The sequence below is a fragment of the Ornithodoros turicata genome, chromosome 10 (genome assembly GCF_037126465.1).
Source record: "Ornithodoros turicata isolate Travis chromosome 10, ASM3712646v1, whole genome shotgun sequence".
NCBI classification, from domain to species: Eukaryota; Metazoa; Arthropoda; class Arachnida; order Ixodida; family Argasidae; genus Ornithodoros; species Ornithodoros turicata.
The window spans coordinates 1,238,274-1,262,239 of NC_088210.1; the positions used below are offsets into that span (position 1 = coordinate 1,238,274).

At 42.2% G+C, this 23,966-nt stretch overlaps 1 protein-coding gene across 2 annotated transcripts in view; it reads right to left on the bottom strand.

The window, feature by feature from the left end:
- Positions 1 to 23,966, bottom strand: part of LOC135371279 (uncharacterized) — a 404,777-nt gene that overhangs the window by 288,702 nt on the left and 92,109 nt on the right. For both annotated transcript variants that reach the window (XM_064605383.1, XM_064605382.1), the window contains exons 3-4: positions 15,577 to 15,639; positions 15,393 to 15,520 (exon numbers count right to left, since the gene is read on the bottom strand). In XM_064605383.1, coding sequence (XP_064461453.1) covers positions 15,393 to 15,520; positions 15,577 to 15,639 — 191 coding nt within the window. The remainder of the gene's footprint in view (positions 1 to 15,392; positions 15,521 to 15,576; positions 15,640 to 23,966) is intronic.

Consider the following 23,966-nt stretch of genomic DNA (forward strand, 5'->3'; position numbering starts at 1 on the left):
CGATGCTGGCGCCATCTGGTGTGATGCCTTGGAACTACCGTGCCACCTGCCTCTGCAACCGTCGTGCTCCAGTCGCCCGCACCGGCGTGATTTCTTCAAGATGGCGTCGTTGATTTTCAAATAAATCATTTCCCACTGTCTGCTTCCTTTCTATCTAGTTTTTTATTTTCTACAACCCGAGTTTTACATTGAAAATCCACGACAAGTATTGCACTGAGTCAGATTTTGCCAAATTTCAAAATTTTAAAAATTTAAATTTTTTAAAAAACTTTAAAGTAATTTTAAAATAATTTAAAGTAAAATGTGCAATACTTGCCGTGGATTTTCTGTGTAAATCTTGGGTTGTTGCATTACTACTGTTGTCACCCCGGATGACTCGATGGTGTATTAAACTGTCTGCATATGATTACGAACTGGTCTATCGTAAGGGCGCGGAGCATCAAAACGCAGACTGCATGAGTAGACTTCCACTGCAATCCAACGTGGATGAGCCACGTCCCCCTGGAGACGTGCTCATGTTAGAAGCTTTGCAGTCACCACCCCTCACTGCAGAACAGCTACGACAGTGGACAGTGACTGACGAGGTACTGTCTGTAGTGTGCAAGGCAGTAGTGGAAGGAGGACTTGAGAAGCTCCAAGGAGACCAATTTAAACCCTACGTTAGTAAGGCGTCAGAACTAGCAACGCACAATGGGTGCTTAACTAGAGGTAAACGACTAGTAATTCCAGCTGCGGCTCGGAAGAAGGCTTTGGACCTGGTGCATGCAGGACACAAGGGAATAGTGGCGTCTAAGGCCTGCGCCCGCAGTTATATGTGGTGGCCCGGGATGGATTCGGCGATTCAACGAAGAGTAGAGGAGTGCATGGAATGTCAGCAGCACAGACGTTTGCCCCCAAAGTCAGTGATGCGAGAATGGGTACGCCCCAGCGAACCCTGGCCCACGATTCATGTTGACTTTGCAGGGCCAATTGAAGGTGTGATGTTACTGTTAATAGTGGATGCGTTCACCAAGTGGTTAGAGGTACGTATTGTTCGCCATGCAACTGCGGCTGCAGTAATCCAAGAACTACGTTATCTTTTTGCTACCTTTGGTATTCCTAAGAAACTACTATCCGATAATGGTACCCCGTTTGTGGCAGCGGAAACCCAAAACTTTTGAAGCAGAACGGCATTACAGCTGTTACTAGTGCGCCTTACCACCCTGCCACTAATGGGCAGGCAGAGAGAATGGTGGCCGAAGTGAAGACTGCACTGCGCAGGGATCAAAAAGAGACTCTAGAGTGCAGGCTTGCACGTTTTTTATTCAAACAACACGCCACTGTACACAGTACGTCAGGACAGACACCGGCTTTCAGGATGTTTGGAAGGGAGCTACCGTCCCCCTTAGTGCATTTGAAAGTGGAGCACAACAAGAACGAGATTGAAGAACCTGATACTTCACGGGTGCAGAAGCTGATAGTTGGACAGTCTGTCACAATTCGTAACTTTATAGGTCAGAACAGGTGGATCAAAGGGAAACTACTCAAGAAGGTCGGAAGGCGTTCCTGGTTGGTAGAGACAGAATTGGGCATTTTGCGTAGACATGTTGACCATATTCGGCGAGGTCCAGCATCGCCAAGTGAAAGTTACCAGGGTGTTACCTTCTACTGCCTGGAATATGCAAGCAGAAGCCAACGTGAGCGCGGGAAGACTATCCAACAACCAAACAAGGGGCGCCACCGAAGAGTTTCGCGCGACCCAACCGTATAAGAAGACCCCCCGTTTGGCTTAAAGACTTTAGTTTCCGCTAGGAGGGGAAAAGTGTTATGTTCTGGTTACTCAGAACTGTGTTAATTTCGGTTTCGTTTTGTACTTCGCTTTTCCTGTAACCAGAGGGCGCGGGCATGCTCTCGCACACAAGCAAACATGGCTGAATAACGTGGCATCGTTGCAACGGTTGAGACGATGTCTGATCCGCATCAATCGGCTCTTCCTCGAACCAGCCCCCTCGGACACAACGTGTACCATTCTCTTTCACTACGTATGGGCTTTTTCGTAGAGTATGTTATGTCCCCCCATCGCGTTTTTAACGATCTTCCTTCTCAGTTTTTAACGATTCAGTCCAAGTCAGATTTGAAAAGGTCACTGCGTCAATTATATTATGGTGCCTAATTAGTGTACTATGTAGCTGTATTTGGTTTTTTTCTAGCTAAGTCGTGTTTAGTTGTCTTGCTGTTGACTGCTGACTATTTTGATTTGATTGACAAGGAATAAAAATTTATTATTATTATTATTATTATTATTATTATTATTATTATTATTATTAATGACAATAGTAAGACGCTGATATTATGGATTATAAAAGCTGTTGACTTGTAGCGCCCCCTTGCTATGTCGGAAAATGCCACTGTTTCCTCGGCCTGTGTTCCCATCTGCTAGGTCTGCCTTCGTTGAAAGTGTGTTTCTACGCTTCGTTTTTTCGCTATAATTCATTGATTTTAGGCGACCTGCGCGAGTTACTTGTGTCATTTGGGAGGAAGGAACCGCTGGCTATAATCGAACTGCTCGAATATGGTAAGTGTTCATACTGCTGAAAGCAAGTTTGTGTACCTGAATTGAGTCATAAGTTACCGTTTTGTGTGTAACGTACCACAGGTGAGGAAAAGGTTATGGAACGAAGGCATGCGAGATACGCGAAACAGGGTGTACGAGGCGACATGGAGGAAGCGTTAAAAGAAATGAAAGCCACGAAAAGCCCACTGAGCAGCCTTTGAAAAGACCCAAGGTACCTTTTGCACCACTGTGTCGTAATTGCACGAAAACATTCATTGTTGAGCTTTCTTCGTGTGATGCTACGGTGTTTTCCTGTTTCACTTATTTTACAGCATGCTCGCATAATTCCTGATGTAGCATAACTTCTGTGCTAGAGATAATTTGACATGGAATGTTGTTTAATGCCTCAGGTCTCCGGATAAGACAGACATCACCACATTCTTATGCTTCAGGTTCGATGTCTACCAGATATTTATCTCCTGATTTTTCAGACTACATTGGTGTGCTTCGGAATGCAGGAAAATTACGAAGAGCCTCGAGTCGTCTAAGGGGGGTGGCAACAGCCGAGACTGAAAGGTAATGTGTCTCATTTTGGAAACAGCAGTAATGATACATAATTGGGTTTGGTTAGACACTGCTTTACTGACATTGTTCATCAACAATGCATGCTTTGAGAAAGTAAGGCTGTACCACCATCACATGGGGATCTCAACGTCATCAAGCACATTATTATCTTGATCACTGGCCAATTTCATGCTGCCATACTGCGCTTTACAAATGGCTTCAGTAAGCAGCTAAAACGGCTGTCTGTGGTACTCTGATCATATTAGTCTAGACATTATTAGGTACTGACGGACGTAATGTTGCTAGAGCTTTTATTTTGTGAGAAGGAACATTTCCATGATTCAACTCTGCGAGGCGGTTGAGAAATTTCGGGGAATGGCCTTATCGTCAACAAAGCACAAAGCTCAATATGTGTTGTCAACAGTTTCCAGAAGAAATATAGCTTCACTGGCGTCTACACGTCTTCCGCCTCTACAGATATTGCAATTTCACTGCTGTAGGTTTTTTTTTTACGTGAATCAGTGTATAGAGGTATATTGTGTATTGTATTGATGACTGTGTATTGTATACAGCCATCAAAAGTCATTCCGATCAAAATGTTTGCAAAATCTAATAGATAATTTTGTCTATTGGTGCACTGAGTGGGGAATGATTATAAATGTTAAGAAAACTGTTTCGATGACAGTAACTCGTAAACGTAACCCCCTTATATTTACATACAGCATTGCGGACGCACCACTTGCCCGGGTAAAAACATTTAAATATCTAGGTGTTATTATCGACTCAGAGTTACGCTGGAGTGTTCACTTAAAATACGTGTTAAGAAATGCATCTAGAAGGCTTAATTTCTTTAGATACACACCAAGAGAAATGCCTGAAAATGAGAAATTACTCTGTTATAAAAAGTTAGTCCGATCAATTTTGGATTATGAGTAGTAAAGGGTCAGGCCGTACTCTAGGGGGGATGAGTTAGCAACCTGGACCCCTGGCCCTGCCCGGAGTCGTATGCGTATTTTTTCCCGCGCGCTGCGTGTGCGGAGGGTTGTCCGCGCGTTTACCGGCGGGGGTGGGCTGCGCGTGCGCTTATCGTAGCGTATTTTTCAGTCTGAGCCGACTTCTTTCGCCATTTTTCCACCTGGGCCGACTTCCCTCAGAATTTTTTTTGGTACAACAGGTGTTCAGTGGGCGGTTTACATGCAAGTATAAACATGCAAAGGATAGCCATACACAAAAGTACAAGTGAAAATATATTTATTAAAGTCAATAGTGCAAGGAATTATGCTGTAACTCTGTGTGGAGGAGAAAAACCCAGCCAAAAAACCCGAAGCAGAAGAAACACAATACAATACATGTAACAAAGAATATACTTATTACAGGTATGATACAACAGCATTGAATAGGTATCACAGATCAAACACAATATTTTTATTAACTGTAATCATACACACAAGTTTTCAATGAATCAGAATTAAAATGCAGTAGCACATTTAATCAAAGAAGATATTCTTAATCATTACGATTGCAATCAAATTACACGTTTTATTATAAAAAGTCTGAGACGTGAGAACCTGATAGATGTAAGTAATTTCGAGTACAGTATGAAAACCAAGTTTAATATTCCAACATGACACAAATTTAATTAATTAGTTTCTTATGAAGTGAATAGCGCGGACATAAGAAAATAATTCGAATCAACACGATCAACACATAGCATTAATATAGAACCTTACCGTCATATCCTCCAACATGTAGGGAAATAATGGCTACACATACCATATCAAAACGAGAAACGGTTACCACATTTAATCAAAGAAGATATTCTTAATCAATATGATTACAAACAAAATTACAAGTTGTATTATAAAAAGTCTAATATTCCTATACGTGAGAACCATCAGTGCAATAGCGGGAAGGTCTGATAGTTGTATGTAATTAACTGTGAACAGCAGAGACCCTGGAAGACCATGGGACACGAACGACACGAACACAAGAGGAAATAAAATCGATACCACTACAAAGAAGTTATTCTTAATCAAAACAACAGAGGTGAATAATCTATCATTTTAACTATCATAAAATCATCCTCGTGACATAATCTAATCGAACACTGTCCAATTTTCATTCTAAGAGACACTACAAACCTTACTTTGTTTTAGGAATCCAACACAGAAAATAGGTATGTTAAAAATGAACTTCACCACATAGCACGCTCCTAGCCAACAACCAGCTCCGATGATATCTGCCCTGATTTGTTGAAGAGGGGTGCCAATTGATGTATGTAATTAATTGTGAACAGCAGATACCCTGGAAGACCACGAAACACAAACGACAAGAACGACAGGAACACAAGAGGAAATAAAGTCTATACCACTACAAAGAAGTTGTTCTTAATCAAAACAACAGAGGAAAATAATCTATCATTTTAACTATCATAAAATCATCCTCGTGACATAATCTAATCGAACACTATCCAATTTTCATTCTAAGAGACACTACAAACCTTACTTTGTTTTAGGAATCCAACACAGAAAATAGGTATGTTAAAAATGAACTTCACCACATAGCACGCTCCTAGCCAACAACCAGCTCCGATGATATCTGCCCTGATTTGTTGAAGAGGGGTGCCAATTGATGTATGTAATTAATTGTGAACAGCAGATACCCTGGAAGACCACGAAACACAAACGACAAGAACGACAGGAACACAAGAGGAAATAAAGTCTATACCACTACAAAGAAGTTTTTCTTAATCAAAACAACAGAGGAAAATAATCTACCATTTTAACTATCATAAAATCATCCTCGTGACATAATCTAATCGAACACTATACAATTTTCATTCTAAGAGACACTACAGACATTACTTTGTTTTATGAATCCAACACAGAAAATTTATATGTTAAAAATGAACTTCACCACAGAGCACGCTCCTAGCCAACAACCAGCTCTGATGATATCTGCCCTGATTTATTGAAGACGGGTGCCGATAGATGTATGGAGGACCACGGAACCCGAAGGACAAGAACGACACGAACACAAGAGGAACTAAAATCTATACCACTACAAAGAAGATATTCTTAATCAACATGATTACAATCAAATTCCAAGTCGTATTATAAAAACGTGAGAACCATCATTGCAATAGTATGAATATCTGTCATAACATTTCGAGTGCAATAGGGAATCTAAGTTTTATGTTCCAACATTACACAACCTTTAATTAATCAATTTCTTATTAACTGAACAGCATAGACGTAAGGAAATAACGAGAAACAACACAATGAACAGCTACAATTAATAGAGAGCCAAACATGCGCACTATCCAACACATAGAGAAATAATAGCTAATCAATCTATCAAAAGGAGAAATATTACAAATTTAACACTATAGCACAGACTTAACGCTGAAGAACAGAGGAATACTCTAAGCGGCGACCCGTAAACAACAACAGAGGAAAATAATCTATCATTGAACCATCATAAAATCGAACAATATACAATTTTCATTCTAACAAACACTACGAACCTTGATGGAGGTATCCAAGATATAGAAAATATTCACTGTTTTGATCTCGGTTTTCACTCTTTTCGTCAAAGCCGGGAGACTGTACGTCTCTATCTATACGGTCAAAACGAAGCAACTCCCATGCTTTATCACTAAAGGGGTTGGGGGCTATATTCCTTCGTCCAGGAAACAGGGCGCTCTAGAGGTCAGATAAGATAGTTCAAAGGCGATATATTTTATTGTGCAGCACAAATAGATGCCGATATTATTCGCGGGGATCACTATCTTTTCGTATCCTTTCCTTCAAACGGAAATCTTTCGTCAAAGTGGTTGACAAGTTGACTAAGTTTGTACAGATGCGATATTGTTATTGAACATGTAGAGAAAGTCCAAATTATTAAATGGTAGCAACAATACTCAATCAAAACCGAGAAACGAATTGAATTACATACATTTTTGTAATATCTTGCAACAGAAAGTTCTATATAGATGAACCACACAAAAATATCAAATGTGAAATGCAACTCAGAGGTATGAGACATTCCCATCTTAGAGATTATTTTTACTGATGTCAATCGAGTGAACAATTTAAACAGATACAAGACAATAATTATTTCAGGCAGTAACTTCACAACTCATAGAATATCAGTCGAGTGAATACTTGGAGCAAAGTCAAAACAATAATTCTCATGACAGGTGGATGTTATAGCATTCTAAACCAGGTAATAAAATTTTAATCAATAAAATGAGCCTACATATGCTTTTAATCAAGTGTAGACGTGCACTTGAAAACAGAAGAGACAATTGCTCTACATTGAAAAGATGGACAGATTTTGTACTCGCTACATAAGTCATGGGAAGATGTGATAAAAAACTGATTCGAAAAGGAAGAGCCGCGAAACGATTCCATTATCGCTGCATTTCAATACGTCCTAGACATGGTTGTATTCGGAGATATAGTGCAAACTACAGAACTGAAGGTGCAAGAATTTATATGCCGAATCTACAATACTTATAAAAATATCTGCACATCAACGTTGGAAGGGCCACTGGGATTGATGGCGTAGTTTTAGAGGTTTGCTAACGAAGAATTGAAATACACTAGACCAGATGTAATTGTAATCATTGCAATGGGCATTGCGTTCATCAAGAAAGCAGTCAGATCAAATTATCATATACAAGCGTTCTATATCGCACGATTCATTACGGATTTGTTGAAATTACACATATCTGAGATGGAAAGTACATAAAATCCTATCACATGATATGTTCCACTACCATGGCAAAGCAATTATTTTCTTCTACCAGTCCCTGCAACGATGTCAAATGAGCAGTTCAATATTGTTGTACAAGTTCTGATGTATCATCACTTATTGAAACTCAACGAACATATCAACTGCGGTGGACCACTGGACGATTTTCATCTAATACTGTCATGTACGCCATTCAAGAACATTCATACAAAGAAAGGAAACATCAATGAGAGGCTGTGCAAGTTCGTCGCAACAAAGTGCAAGTTACTGAAGCGATACAAATGCGGCGACAACGTATCGTTTGCATTAATCAACGCTGGATTCAAGCGACCGATAATAAGACATCATTATGTAATACATTCCGAATTCATCAATCAAGGCAATAAACGAAAACTTCAAAGATTGGAATAGGACAATTGTAATTTATCGGAATAAACAAGCATATAACTGAAACAATAAATGTAATCTTTGTCATCATTATAATGAATTCTACGCATCACAATGAAAAATACTTTGCATTTAGCATGGCTAGACTGAGAACAGTGATAGCTAAGGAAGCGAATGTTCCACACTGTGTGTCAGAATTCTCTTATGGAATCAGAGCTGACCATCAAATAGGTTTTACCCGACTACACTCTGTACAAGTTCAAGACCCGAAGGATAGAATTGCCAGAGAAGGATCAGTCATTGAAATTTTGAGGCATGATACATCAGTCTATGATTACAAAAAAGGATCACTAATGTTTTGTGAAAACTTATCATATTTCATTAATTAAATTCCACAGTACATGTATATATCTCAAACAATTGCACTAGCCCAGACGTAGTAAAAGAAGAAGAAAAGGCGTCTTTGACAAGCAACCCGATTGGAGTGCGTAAATATGTTCGTCAACACAGTTGTCCGTTTGTATGACTGGATTGTAAAAATGAGCCATCCAAGATAGGGCAAAACGGGAAATAATTCAAGATAACTCATTGCGGCGGGATAAGTCAAAGCGTTCGCGACACAGTGTCATCAACTTTTACAATTGCATTCAGGTTCAGTGCCTGCGAGATAATACGAAGCCTTCGCGAAAAGCGAATCTATTATCAAATGCCGCGATGCAAATGGAGGATTTTATAAGCATGATGTGCAGGCGAAGTCTACATTTCTAATCACGTAATCTTCATAACACACAGCACACAAACGTATATGAAATAATTTCCAAGTGGCAATCAGATTTTGGAAGAAGCGGATCACACAACCTGCGCTGCGGATCTACGTTTATGTGTGACCTGCGCTGATCTGCTTATTATAATTAATATAACATATCTCCCATTGTGTTTATGCATAACGCTCATCTTCGAGCGTTATGCATAAACACAATGCAAGATATGTTATATTAATTATAATTAGCAGATGGAGGCCCAGGTGGATGAAGGCCCAGGTGGAAAAATGGCGAAAGAAGTCGGCCCAGACTGAAAAATACCCTACGATAATCGCACGCGCAGCCCACCCCCTCCGGTAAGCGCGCGGACAGCCCTCCGCACACGCCGCGCGCGGGAAAAAATACGCGCAGGACTCAAGGCAGGGCCAGGTGTCCAGGTTGCTGACTCACCCCCCCCCCCTAGAGTACGGCCTGTCCCTTTACTACTATTATGCTTCAGTGATTTGGTTTCCGTGTTCAAAAAATGGTCTAGCGCACATTGATAAGTTGGCAAGAAAGGCACTTCGGTTCATCTTTAGCCTCTATGACAGAAAATCCTCGCCTGTACATCTTAAAAAAAAAAGAAAAAACTGATCTACTCCAGTTTCACAAGAGAGTTTTGTTACAGAAGTTTAAAATTTTCTGGTTAATAGTCAACGGTCACTTAGTCATTGATCCAAGTGAATATGTTACTTTCTCTGGCTTAACAGAATCACGTATTAGACATTGTAAAACTATTAAACTTCAGAAATGTCGAACTGCTAGGTGCATGCATTCATTTTTCCTATGTATGTCACGTCACTGGAATTCTCTCCCTAACAATGTTGTATGTTCAACTAATTTAGATGCATTTCTTGACCATATCTCCTCCTTGTTAAAATAATTGCTCGAATTCATACATTCATCTGGGTATTGTACACTTCATTTTTTTTCTCTGTATTTTAGCACATGCTGAGTATAGTTTGTTTTGTTTTCACTGCACAACGGCCTCTTAGACCAACAGTATTCTAAATAAATAAATAAAATAAATATACGGAGCAATTTTTCGCTTCATGTTTGACTAAAGTTGTAGCAACCATAGATAGTGTTTCTGCACCACCGCATAACTCCCTTAGTTCGATGATGTTCGACGGCTATCGACTTGATGTCTGCTCAGCCTTGCCAGTGTGGAATGAGTACTTGAACAGATTTTATGTTGAACTGCCTAAGTTATTTTAGTGGCATAGGTCACTTTTATGATCAGAAATTTCCAGTCTAAATGTGAAGAAGTTAGTGTCGCGACTAAATGGGAATATCCTGAAGTTCAATGCGAATGTGTATGCTAATTTGTTTTACTTATTTATTCGCTGTAGTGGTGACTATCGGTGTAGGTGCTCTTGCCGAAAAAGCAATTTTAGGCAGATTGTACTGCAAAGGTTACAAGACCTGTTCTCCGTTTAAGAACTTAGGTAAATGGTCAGATGCGAATAAATTGCTTTGAAAGTTGTGAAAGTTATGTGAAAGTAGCTGGGTAATTCCATTTTAAATCAACCAAGGTCCGTCGATGACATTTTTTCATTTCAGTGAAAAAATATACGTTGTAAACGACCTCCAGCGAAGACGAAAGCAGGTTCCCGGAGCATCCTACGATCAACCGGACCACAGATGGAGAGGAGGTAAGGTGGCGTCGTCGTCGCGACGTGATTTTTTCTCGCGACTTTGCAGCCTTATTGATGCTATTTCATTCGCGTCACAGCCCTCATCGCGAGCACACGTAAGGTCTGGGCACTCAAGTATACCTGTACAGAGTGAAAACGGTGTCACTTTAAAGGGACGCTGAAGAAAAAATGCCAAATTCAAAAGATATGACAAAAATTGCACATTTTCTAGCGCTCATAAATCCTCGACGGCAAGTCAGATATGTGTGAATGAAGTACGATTTTAATGTAAAATCTTTCCTCTATCGTTCAATACATCGAAAACTATTCTAAACCGTTTCGTTGCCGAAAGAAATCTCAGTAAAGTTAGGCGAGAGCAGAAAATTGCATATGTTTGGTATGGCATACCCCAGCAGCTGCAATACTTATTCCAATAATTTTGCGGTTACTGAAAGGCCAACGTATCCCCTAAATCCATCTGCAAAAATATGTAGCACTATTCTAGTAGGGCGTACGCAGGGATTTTTTTTTGTGCCAGTGTCTCGCCGTTGCGGCCTTGCACTCCGACTCCACCTTCGTGTTGCACGCCGCCGCGTGTTTCCCATTTCACAGGGCCGTCGGTCTCCCTAATGTTGCACTGATTTCCACCGCTCACACTTATTTGTGGACATGTCCACGTCTGCATTCTTATTTCCGTCCAAACCTTTCATATGCCGTTGCGAGACGAACAGATGACGTCTGTCTATTATGCCGCAGCGACTGAGAGTGGAGTACTGACTGGCATTATGCAGCTGACTATAGCAACAACTTTTGAAACAGTTTTGTTAATACTGCACAGGGTGTACGCTAGAAAAAAATGGTGTACTGGAAAGTGCTACCAAGTGGCTCACTGCTGGAGGTGCCGTCTTCATTGCAGCCGCAAGAAGTAACAAAAAACTGTCATTAGCATTACTAACATTACATTAACTTACGTTAAGCGTTAACTTACATTACATAGATAGCATATGCATCCCCTGAGCCCCGACATTATTTCGTCAATTAGACATGATTTGCTGGTCAATAAGAGGAAGGTTGCACCAATCCAGATCAGGCGAACCCTTGTCGGCAGAATGCGCCCCTCATTATTTTTTTATATTAATATATGTCACAAATAGATGTCACGATAATTTCCATCACAGAAAGGCATGGTACCTATGCAATGTAGGCTGACAGTTTTTGTTAATTCTTTTTGCGGCTGTAATGAAGACGGCACCTCCAGCAATCAGCCACTGGTAGCGCTTCCCACTACACAATTTAATTTTTAAAAAAATAACACCTTGTGCGGTATTGACAAAAGTTGTTCCTATACTCGGCTACTCCAGTCAGTACACCACTTTGTCTCTGCGGCATAATAGACATACGCCATCTGTTGGTCTCGCAACGGCATACGAAAGGGTTGCTCGTAATTAAGAATGCCGACGTGGACATGTCCACAAAGAAGTGCCAGCAGTGGGAATCAATGCAACACCAGGAACACCGAAGGCAAGTGCAATTTGAAACGCGTGATGGCGTGCCGCTCGAAAGTGGGGTCGGAGTGCTGGGCTGCAACGGCGAAACCTGGCCACGTGGATACGTTGGCCTTTCAGTGACTGCAAAATTATTGGAATAAGTATTGCAGCGGCTCAGGTATGACATGCCAAACATCGGCAATTTTCAGCTCTCACCTAACTTGACTGACATCTCTTTCGGAAACTAAACAAGTTAGAATGTTCTTTTTATATATTGAACGATAGAATAAAGATGGCGCATTAAAAGCGTACTTCATTTACGGATATTGGACCTGCCGTCGACGAGCTATGAGCGATAAAAAATGTTCAATTTTTGTCATATCTGCTGATTTTTGCATTTTTTCTTCAGCGTTCCTTTAAAGTGACACCATTATACACCAGACATACTAGAGTGCCCAGACATTATGTGTGTTACATATGAGGGCTGTGACGCGAACGGAATGGCACCACTAAGGCTGCAAAATCGCGAGATAAAATCACGTCGCGAACACGGCGCCACCTTACCCCCTCTCCATCTGTGGACTGGTGGATCGTAGGAAGCTCCGGGTACTTGCTTTCGTCTTCACGTAAGGTCGTTTCCAACATATATTTTTTTCACTGAAATGAAAAAATGTCATCGGCGGACCTTGGTCGATTTAAAATGGAATTACCCAGCTATGAATCCAACAGGGGTAAGTGCACTAACCGGTAGGTGTTAATGATGGATTGGTGTACTGCACACAACACATTTGTGAAATCAAAACTGTGAACAACGGTGTGTAAAATATGCACCTGCTGCAAGATTGCAAGGTCATTTCCAATATTGTTGTTCACACGTGCTGTGTATGCTGAAATCGTGATTTTGCTGATGGTTCCGCATGCTACCTTTTCAGATCAGGTGCTGAAAATATGAAAAATGATTTGAGAAAAGTATGTAGTGCTTTACAGATGTTCAAGAGCACTGATATTATCACCAATTTACGGACTGTATTGTTGCTTTCGCTCACAGTTTCAACTTCGAAATAGAAATAGGAATATCAGGGAAACAGCTAGCTGATATTATTGATTGTCGGATTCTTTGAGTCTGAGCTTAATTTCTTTTAGGAAGGTGGCTTCGTTATATTTGGTGGCCAAAATAGGTCACCGTGGGCCACATGCGCGCCATGTGTTTGTGGTACCCTTGTTGTACTATATTAGAGTCCTTGCTTGTGATGTGTTGCAGTAAGTTTTTGTACTACGGTACTCAGCAATTCGCAACTTTTTGTCGTTTTACAGACTATGCGTGTAGCAAGTTCGACACCGCCGTTATTCAGCCGAAGAACAGTTTGTCCTCGATGGTGTCAAGAGCGCTCAAATAAATGTTCTATGGTGGCATATTTTTGTGGTTTCGTAGTGCAAACACTTTTGTATAATACTGCATAAGCACGTCAAAACTCTACAGTAACTGTCAAGAAACACGTCAGAAACTCAACAGAAATGTACTCATCTGATACTAATTAGAAACGCGGTTGCCAACTTTAAACAGAAATACTTAAGAAACTCATTAAAAAAGTCATCAGAGATTCTGATGAGTGTGATGTCAAAAGTCAAAAGTTTTCTTTAGAAACTCATTAAGATTTTTTGTAAGGGACTCGAAGTAGCTCCACTGACTGAGTAGCTGACCTTCCACTTCTCCCAATGTATATACACTGTTCTACAGGATGTCCGCATGACCACATAGCCTCCTGCCAAGACGGCATCAGCGCTGCTCGTACAGTTTTTCTGTATACAACACATGTGTACAAAAAATCTGTACCGGATGTCCTACAAACGTCCCCCGGCTGAATAATTCGTAGGAGCTGACGCTATCGAGAGTGAATAACAAATAGTCTCTTGCGGTTGCTTCATATGTTCCGCTCCCCCCGTGAGTGAACCAAGTGGTTGAACACTAGCCGGATAGCTGAGACACCACATTGGTACGCTGCTCCGCGCAAGAAATGTGTAAACCGATACCAATTAATTACTTGAGAAATCGGTAGTGTCGACCTGACTTTTAATGCGATAGCATTAAGGAGCTCGTTCCCCAGAATTTATTGCGTCTCTGCGCCGAAAACTCAGATCAGACGGTAGATAGCGCTACAGGAACCTACGCCTAAAAGTTCATGACCGCTGTAAGAGGGAAAAAAAGAAATGAGTAGTTGCATGGAATCTGCAGGCCTTCCGAACGAAGCCCATCTATTTCACACTAAAATGATTTGCAGGCGCAAGGTGGACGGTTTTCGTGTTGTTCGACATTCAAACGTATTTGTTTATTTATTTACCCAATAATTATTTACACAACCACATATATGTAAATATCGAAAAGTTGAAGGAAAAATAGGTATTTTAAAATGCCTCAACATATTTTACTACTGTTCATAGCTTACACCTCGACGGTCAGTGAAACTAAAAATTCACTTTTTCCAAAAACCGCGAGGACTTTGGGATAACTGTTTTGGGCACATAATCAGTGTTCCCTTATGAACACATCGTGTGAGTACCATTCCATTCTGTAACACTCGAAAATCGGCGTAGCTGAGCGTTAATAAGACGATCGTCTGCTAATGAAAAGTAACTGCGATGTCATTACAATCATTAAGATATGACGCCCCAATATTCTAAAAACCCGAAAAAAAAACATACGAGTCGACATATCTTTTCATATCTGTCATCTATATCACATCTCTCTCATATCTTTCATACAGCAAGGTACGCTCCGAGAGCGAAGCTGTATGGATTGCTCCACTCGCGAGACTACTTCACCGCACTAATGCACACAAGCCTTCGGACGCGTAGTCCAACTGCTGCGGTAACACACTCAAGTCATTATTCCACATGTTGTGGTCATGTGTTGGAAAATGCCGCGCTTCCGTGATCCCCGTCGCCGGCTAAATACAAAGAACCACGTGTAGCTTGACATAACCAAGATGGCTAACAAAGTTTTGGTGTACAGTGTTGCTTGGCATTGTAGCAACTTTGCATATACCCTATTGCCATTTAGAATTTTGTGATTCTAAATTTCGAAATCCCGTCATCGAATGCTCAGTGTAAAGAATACGGTAGATGCATGCGTTTCGACCATGCATTTCTCGGATAGCGGTAATTAAAAGACGGCAAAAGAAGAGAAACAACATGGTGTACTATTGTCCGAATGCTGCAGGCCACTTACTCTGAGAAAATGAGCACGATGTCCGCATGTTCAAAGTTGGGATCCGGAGCAGAGAGATACATCGTTGGCGATAACTTTTGATCGTGTATATAACGTTGATTGATTTCATCAGTTTCATTAGCTGAAATCTGAAAATTTTGAGGTGTTTATGACATTGTAAGGTATGCAAATACAACGTGCTTACCATACGCGCCGCAAAAACGTTGAATTTCAAAGAACACCGGTAGTTCTTGGAGTGCAGTGTCACCTGCAAAGAAGTGAGATATTACTTCGAAATATACATTCTTTTTTTTTATTGAGTACGTCGTTGAAGGTGATGTTCTCAATGAAATTCTTATTTGGTAAAGGGTGTCATTATAGAAAAGTACGCGGCTCTTCCGCTATGATAATAGGTGAAAATGTGAAATGGAATTCATAGAAAGCACCATAAAAGTGGCAATCTGTGCGCCAAACAATTCATTTGAAGTTTTAAAACGCTACCGGGACAAGGACGGAGAGAGGTACACAACACATAGGCGCTACTCCCCACAAAGCTTATTGAAAACTACACAGACTGCTTGAATGTGGAAGCACTTTCCGTCTGTCCTGCCCTGCCACCTCCCGGCACTCATGCACACACGTGTTTAGAAACGCTAGTTCTTTATTAGACAACACTACGATCGCGTACCAACAGGCCCAGTTCTCCTCGTTTTTGCACTGAATAAGCTTTTGTCGTTTTCAATAGACGTACTAGGCATATCAGGAACAATCAAATAGACTGTTCGTTTTCTTCCTTGGCAGCGGTGGTTGGCGGCTGAGACGGCGGCGTAGATATGCGGCAATTTTGTGTATCGTAATTTCCACTTTCTCATCTTGTGACGCTGACGTGATCTGGCGATCTTAGCCGTGCTTGCTCGCGTATCACACTATCGTCCGCTCGCGATCGTGGCTGACTTGGACAACCGGTTCGATGGGCCACTGCGTGACCCACAAGAGCAGCCTATGAACACAAAAGTTGATCACGATGTCTATGCTTTTGATATCGTTCCGGATCGCGTCATGGGTGAATGTCGTAGACCCATCCTGCACAGTGAGAACAGCTCTATCCGACGAAATTCAGTTGCGCCTGCTGTCCTCCCTCACAGGTGTGCCTACTCCTCATCTTCCCATATATCAGCTACCCAGCAGTCCAGCATCTTCGCCCAATGTCGGCCCAACATTGGACCGAGATGTTTTGCCACGTGGGTACTATGATCGCTACCTTATGTTCTCCGCTATCACACCTTCTACGTTACTCTGCTACGTTTTCTGCAGGCACACGCAAAGTTGTTCAGGTACTCTCTAGCGTTAAAAAGATCGTTGCAAAAATTTTGAGCTCGCGGGGAAGAATAGTTCTCAAGGACAGCTTTAATCCGACCGAGACACATCTGATTTTTGCTGTATTGCATTATGCACGGGCACAGTTCACCTGCAAAAATATCGCATGCCTGACAGTCCCCCTAAGGCATCCGACGTCACTTGCACTCTGAGCCAGTCCGCCAATGGCAGAGGTCACCTGTTTTTGACGTGACATCTAGTTTATCTAGGCCTACTCAGCTCTCAATTTCCACCACCTCCAAGAATGTATTACATGTATGTGCTTGTTAAAACCGCGCGGTATTACTGCTTCGTGCAGCACAGCTCATGCCCATTGATGGAGGTACTTTCCAAATAGTTCTTTCTCGAGTGCATCTGCACGAAGAGTCTATGGTTGGTGTTGAATATCATAGATTTTTCCGTCTGGCGCAAATTGCGCGTGGATAATGAACCATCAATACGAAAACGATAATACAGGGCGAAGCCATTTCGTGCCATTCTGAACTGAACGAGACCGAACGACTGGGTATGTCACTTGTCTCTCGGACCTACCTTGAGGCTGTGCTCACATCTTTTTTTTTTTCCGCCTTTAACTCCCAAAAAAGGTTAAGGCGGCTAAGCAGTAACCGACTACGAAATAGCAGAAGTGATTCTGATCAAGATGACATCCACGACAATGTGGCGGATGGAGTCCCAGCATCTTCAGAAGCTCGAAGGAATAACTACCCGACGGGACGCTACAAGATGATTGTATTTTAGGACAAAGCTGACCATAAAAGGTGAGCCTCCAGCAGGAAGTGGACGCAAGAAGCAATGGAAGCCACGAACGAGATGGTGCAGTCTCTCACCAGTCCGCAGAAGGATATCTGGAAGGAAATCGAAGATATCAACCGAGGCAGGGTACTCAAGAAGAAAATTAGCCACAAGCGACAATGGAACCACATCAGATGGAGCAAGGATGAGACAGCAGCGTAGTATATGGACTGTTTGGAGTCTTTCAGCGAACAACGACGGAATGTGGGAGAGGCGTCAGAAGACCCTGAGGTAGCCGTAGTCTCCATACAGGGTTTGCCAAACGCATCCTATGTCGTCGCCCAAGGTTCCAACGTTTGCGCCATGGCTAACATCACACCAGATAATGGCAAATATGCGTTTCTACAAGAAGAACAACGCTAAGATAAAGACTCTACAAATGAAGCAGCTTGTAAAGGAAGAGATCAAACAACGACGTATCGAGAGGAAGGACGTGCATACTAACGTTACAACTGTGGAAAAGCTGGTCACATAGCAAGAAAGTGCTTGAATCGTTCTACTGACTCCGGTGTAAAGCACGATCCACGAGAGCGGGACAAAGATACCAGGAAAGACAGCTCAAAATATGCAGCATAACAAAGGAAAAACGCGTGTCAATGAATTTGCGTTCGGAACTTTGGAATCCAGTAGCCGTTTTGGAGATTGGTCAATAGATTGTTGAGCAACCAGTCATATGGGACGGCGCATGGGCATCCTAACGAACATAAAGAATGAAAAAGATAGGAAAGTTACAGTTGCAGAAAGTAACGCCATTGACGCGGTAGTCTGTTCATATCAAGCGGTCAAAAATATATGTTCCAAATGATTTCGATGCTCCTTTAAAGGCCATAGTCGCACTGACGGTATGTAAGAACGCCATACCGAGGGTCAGCGCGCGTTCATATATGCTTAAGAATGAATTGCAATTAATTTGAAGTTCTTGGTCAGATCAATTTTCTTTCAGATTATGTTGTCCTCGTCTCGATCCTTTTCTCCATAATCATCTCCCATAGTGCGTCCGCAGTGTTATCGCAGAATATGCCTCCCACAGTCTCTCCCTCCGTCTCGATCGGCCTCCCACATCTCGATCCTTTTGTCCATAATCATCTCCCATAGTGCGTCCGCAGTGTTATCGCAGATTATGCCTCCCACAGTCTGAATTGATAGATTTCTCCATGTTTGTAAACAAATGACGTCATAGTGTTCGACAGCGCCACCAACTTGGTAGAGATGAACTACGCTCGAAGCTAGAGGCGAACAAGGTCGCGCCCGAAAGTCACGGTCTTGAGGTGATTTCGATGGTCCCCGAAAAAGACGCGACCTTCGGTCTTACATTTCTTTCAATAGAAGGCAGCGAAGAAGTGCGCATTCGTGGAACCCAGCCCTCCCCTTCCGATTTGGTTCGGTTTCAGTTCGTCTACCAACGTCATGATGACGTTTCTCAGGCAGAGGTCTATTCTCCCCATAATAGTCACACTAATTGTAGTGTTCCCTCTCTGCAGCACGTGAAACATTGCCTGAGCAACATAATCGTAATGTTTCTAGAATGCATCGTCTCAAAATGCTGCACCAACATTTGTTCATGAAACGTTGCCGCAACATTTGAACACGTCATCAAACTGAGAAGTGACGAGTGAACGTCGCGGGAAGCTCCGAAGATTACATTAATTGTTTATTGCTGGGAATTGGTGGGAACAAGATCGTGCAAACATTGTGTTACTGGAGAACTCGGAGCAAGTGCTTCGGCAACGCTGCATGCAAAACGTGCAACATTGCAGCACTTACATGTGTTGCAATGTTGCTGCAATGCTTCAGATGTTGCCTAGAGGTAATATTTCTATTACACGTTGTAACTGCGACATTTCCTCAATGTACCAGTGCAAAATTGCTAGCGCAAGAGAATCACACTGTTAGCCCCACGCAAGCTTTGAAATACAGCAGGCACATTAATCTAATAACAGTGCTGCAACGCTAAGAATAGGTCGCTGATGCACTGTTTTGCGAGCAATGCTATTGTGATATTACATTAAAACTGATTGCCAAACACCACATCAGCAGTGTAACTGCAACCTTTCTTCAGTGTAGCACACGCAATTGCTTCGGAAACGCAATAAACTGTTAGCTCTACGCATCTTTTGAAATACGGCAAACACATTGAAATAAATGTATTGCACAAACGTTGAATTTACGTTGTTGATTGAGCGTTTTGGAAGAAATGCAATTGCGGCATAATATTGGCATTACTCGCAAAACATTGCATCAACAATATAAACGCCACGTTACCTGAGTGTAACATATTCAACATTGCTTCACTAACGTCATCGCAGTGTTAGCTTTACGCAATCTTTGAGACATAGCATGAACATTGAAACAAGTATATTGCTACAATGACGAATGTGGGTATGAAAATCCGCTGCAGCACTTCTGTGTTCAATTAATATTGATGCGACACATTTGCAACATGGTGTGCTGTCCGGGCATATACTTCTTCCTAAGTGTAACTAACATGTTGTTCATCGACTAGCCGGAAGCAGGAAATACATAAACTCAGGAATTCTCACCATAAAAATGTTACTTTTAAACTTGCAAATATCGGGGCTTTATGTTGTGGTTTCGCGCGTCCTTTGGCCGAAGGTAAAGCAGGTTTGGAGGTGCCCATTTTGAAAGGAAACAAACTAACGTATTTGGTGTATTCGAAAGATTCGATTCGCCTTTTTAAGGACAGTGGGATTCGAATCCGTGCCTAGGATTCGAGGATTCGGTTGGCACATCCCTACGTATTTTCATCGGCGCTGCTGAGCAACGCATAGCTGAGTAACCAAACTCCATGAACAAGACCGAGTAAGCAAACTCGTTCGGCCTCAAACATCCAATTTTCATAAGAGAGCAAGTTGTTTTTGGAGGTCGCAGCCGTTTATACCGTTACCCTTGGCGGGAACTGTACCAACGATGTTCATGTACCAACAAGCCCAAATTGCTGTATTACTCAAAGGTGTCGTGACAGTTCAATCCGAAATGTAGTCGACATATGCATAAAACGGAGCTGGATCGGCCTCCAATCGTAGGATTCCATTCGTGGGTTCGCGTGCGACTTATCTTCGAAAGAAAATAATGTTACATGACGTCACACCGGAGCACGACAGCACCTGGCGCGGACATGCGCAGTAGCCCTTGAAACGGCGTCGATCACCTGTTTTACGTGGGCGGCGGCTGCATGTACGTCGTCGACATGTAGCTTTGGTTCCTCGGATCAGCTTATCGGGAAAGGAACAACTGTTGGTCATTGGAACGAAATGTCATCGCAGAACTCCGACAGGCGTGACGATTCCGACGAAACGTATTGTGAATCTGAGCCGGGCGGCCATTTCTACCTCGCTCCTCTTACCTCCAATTCGTCATCAGTCTCATCAGACTCGTCTGACGCTTCTGATTTTTCGGAACTAAAGGTACGGAGGACCACCTTTCCATTCGGAGAGAAAACACCGATTGGTAAGCATCCGCCTTTATTTCGTAGCGATATGCGTATGTTGCGCTGCACAGTTGACAACGATGGGCACTTTCACCAGCTGCTTAATAATACCTGCAATTTGCATACAGTTACTTGAATACGATAGTCTATAAATCGGAAATGAGCATTGTGTACGATAGCGCCAGTGTTTACTTTAGTTTGCGATGTTCCTTGCTTCCGCTTGCTGCTTCCGCTCGCTATTTTGTTTATTTCAGTTTCTCGCTTGCAAGATGTAGTGCTGCGAAATAATGTGACTAAGTTTGCACATAAGGAAGTCATGTGCAGGTGTGCCTTCGAAAATTGCACAAGAATGCCAACAGGAAGAGAATGCGTCTGTTGCATAGAGGTGGGCGAAATGAGGAGCAAAATTCTCCCAGGGCACATGTGCATCTTAGACAACCCTCATTTCCATTCATACTGGCTAGACCGACGGGTTCTGGAAATTGAAATGGAAAAGGCCATGCATTATCACCCTGAAGTAAGAACCGTGAAACTTGACAAGTCTTAAGTGAAAATATTTTATTACACAGGGGGAATGACTAGACGCTATGTACTGAATAAATAAGTTTTTTTTTTTCGAAAAAAGTCATAAAGCACACTGTTATCACTGTCGTTTCAGGTACACATCATACCCCCAAGCAGTACGGTTCTTTCACAGGGGAGGTCTTGGGAAAGGGAATAGAGTGATCATCCCAAGCTGTGTTGTCACGGAAGTGCGGCGAATGTTCCCATCACCAACAGCGATATACAGAGGAATTTCACCGTTTTAGATGAGGCTTAGTAGTGTGTGAAAACCTGTCACGTCAGCACAATAATTCGCTTGGCGCAGTATCGCATGGCGGTAGTATCGATATCACAACAATATTGCAGTTATATACTACTGACTACATGCCCAGCTCTGCAAGGTGAAAATGCATGAGCGTTACACAATATTTAGGGGGCTGTTCTGGAAATCTCACCAAAATTTAATCAGGAAAATCTGAAAGTGCTGCACTGAGCTAGGGGATACTGCATCTTGCAGAAAGGAATGGGTGACTAGTCGGGAGATAAATATTGCTGCTCAAAAACCAAAACAGAACGCTGTGACTAGAAACACAATCAATTGAGGGTGTTGTGACACTTCCTCTCAGGATAATATACAGCATCGTGCTCCTTGTCAGAACCCCATGAAAAAAGAATCTTGATCTGGCTAGGTCAGTTCCGAAAATAAGCATGCCTGAAAAACTGCGACCACGTTGTGATGTCACGTGGTACGCACACTTGTCACAATTACCCTTGCGAGGTTCGTGGTCTCGCTCGCTCGGAGAGAGGCTGTCGTTATAGTTTTTTTTTTTTTCACTTCTGTTTATGCTCTGGCTTTCAAATTTTTGATGTGGACTTCAGCTGGGGATATAGACCGGGTTCCGCGTTTTCGGTTTTAATCGAAAAACATCGGAAAGCATACGCCGGGTAAATTTCCTTAATTCGGTTCTAATCGAAAAACACTGAATACAGAGGAACATTCCAGGACATGACAGAGATAAATTGCTGCACGTGACCAGGAAGTTGTTGATGCAGATCAGAAAACCATACAGAAATGTGATGGTTGTGAAAAATGTAAATCTGCTCCAGATTTGATTTCTTTTGTGTGAAAAAAAGCCACCACAGCGAACAACGCCATGTTGATTGAGCGTCGTTATATTACACTGTGATTTCTATTCGCCGATGACTGTCTGGTAAGCCATGTACACTAAAGGAAAAACATCGAAAAATGTCGATGTCGAGAAAATCAATAAACACCGAAAAACATACGCCCAATCCGTCCATAAATAAAAACCGAAAACTCGGAACCCTAGTTATAGAACAGCGGTCACCGCTGTGCTCGTGGTTTTAGGCTTTTCCTGTTGGGAAGTTAATGTTCTCAAATAAGCGAGCCTCTAGATGACGGAGCAAGTTCCCATAGTACTCGTAAACAAGATTTCATATCTATAATGCCCTCCCATTTGTAATATGCCCACTGTAACGCACTCCCATTACAGTGCTTTTCTCATGAGGTTTGCAAGGAAACAAGAAACACATGGCTATCCTCCTTCCCAGGGTGGCAAGCCATTGACCAGCGTCACTCTGCTGGGTCATCCCCTCCAGACATAGCTTCTTCGAAGGTAGCTTCTGCGCAGTGCCCTGCCGAGTGGAACACAGGCAGTTGTCACAACATCTGTGTATCGCCTCAGTTATGTATACAAAATGTGTGACTGCAATACCAGTTGTACTGCACGCGACACAAGACACGGTTTAAAAGATTTAAAAACCCCTGTGCTGGAAAACAAACAAAAGGACAACACAACACACAGCACAAACTTATTTTGTTTGTGTTTTGGTTTTCTTTGTGTTTTCTTTTGGGTCTTTATCGCTTTTAAAGTATGAAATAACGAATAGCCCAATTTTTAACCGTTGACAAGACTCGGAACGCCATGCGGTACCAAGTTGGACGGAGAAGCGCCACGACAACAATAAGGGTAATAGTTGTTACAAATTTACTGTGCTATTTAAAGAGGTCGTGGATACAGCTGCGTACAGCACAATTACAAGGCACAGGTTGCTAAACGGGACCATAAAGCCTATTCTATGCAGCTATAACAAAGTTAAAAGTAATTTAGTTTGTCACGTGTTCCTTGAAGGATTTGAATAGTAGGTAAGTGGCCACATGTTTATCGCTACAAACTATGCACGGCCGAATAGCAGAGCTTGCTTGCAAACTTTGCTTGCTTGCATGAGAATAATTAGTAATGTGGTGTTGTTCAGTACCGCACCTGTGGAAAACCTACTCTGATGGTGTTCCACCAGATCGGATTTCGAACTTCTTGTGCGAGTGCTAGCTAGAGGTGGAGGCACAGGTACAGGTGGCCTGCTCTGTTGCGTTTTGCACAGTTCCAAAGTGCACGCAATCAACTTCTCGATGT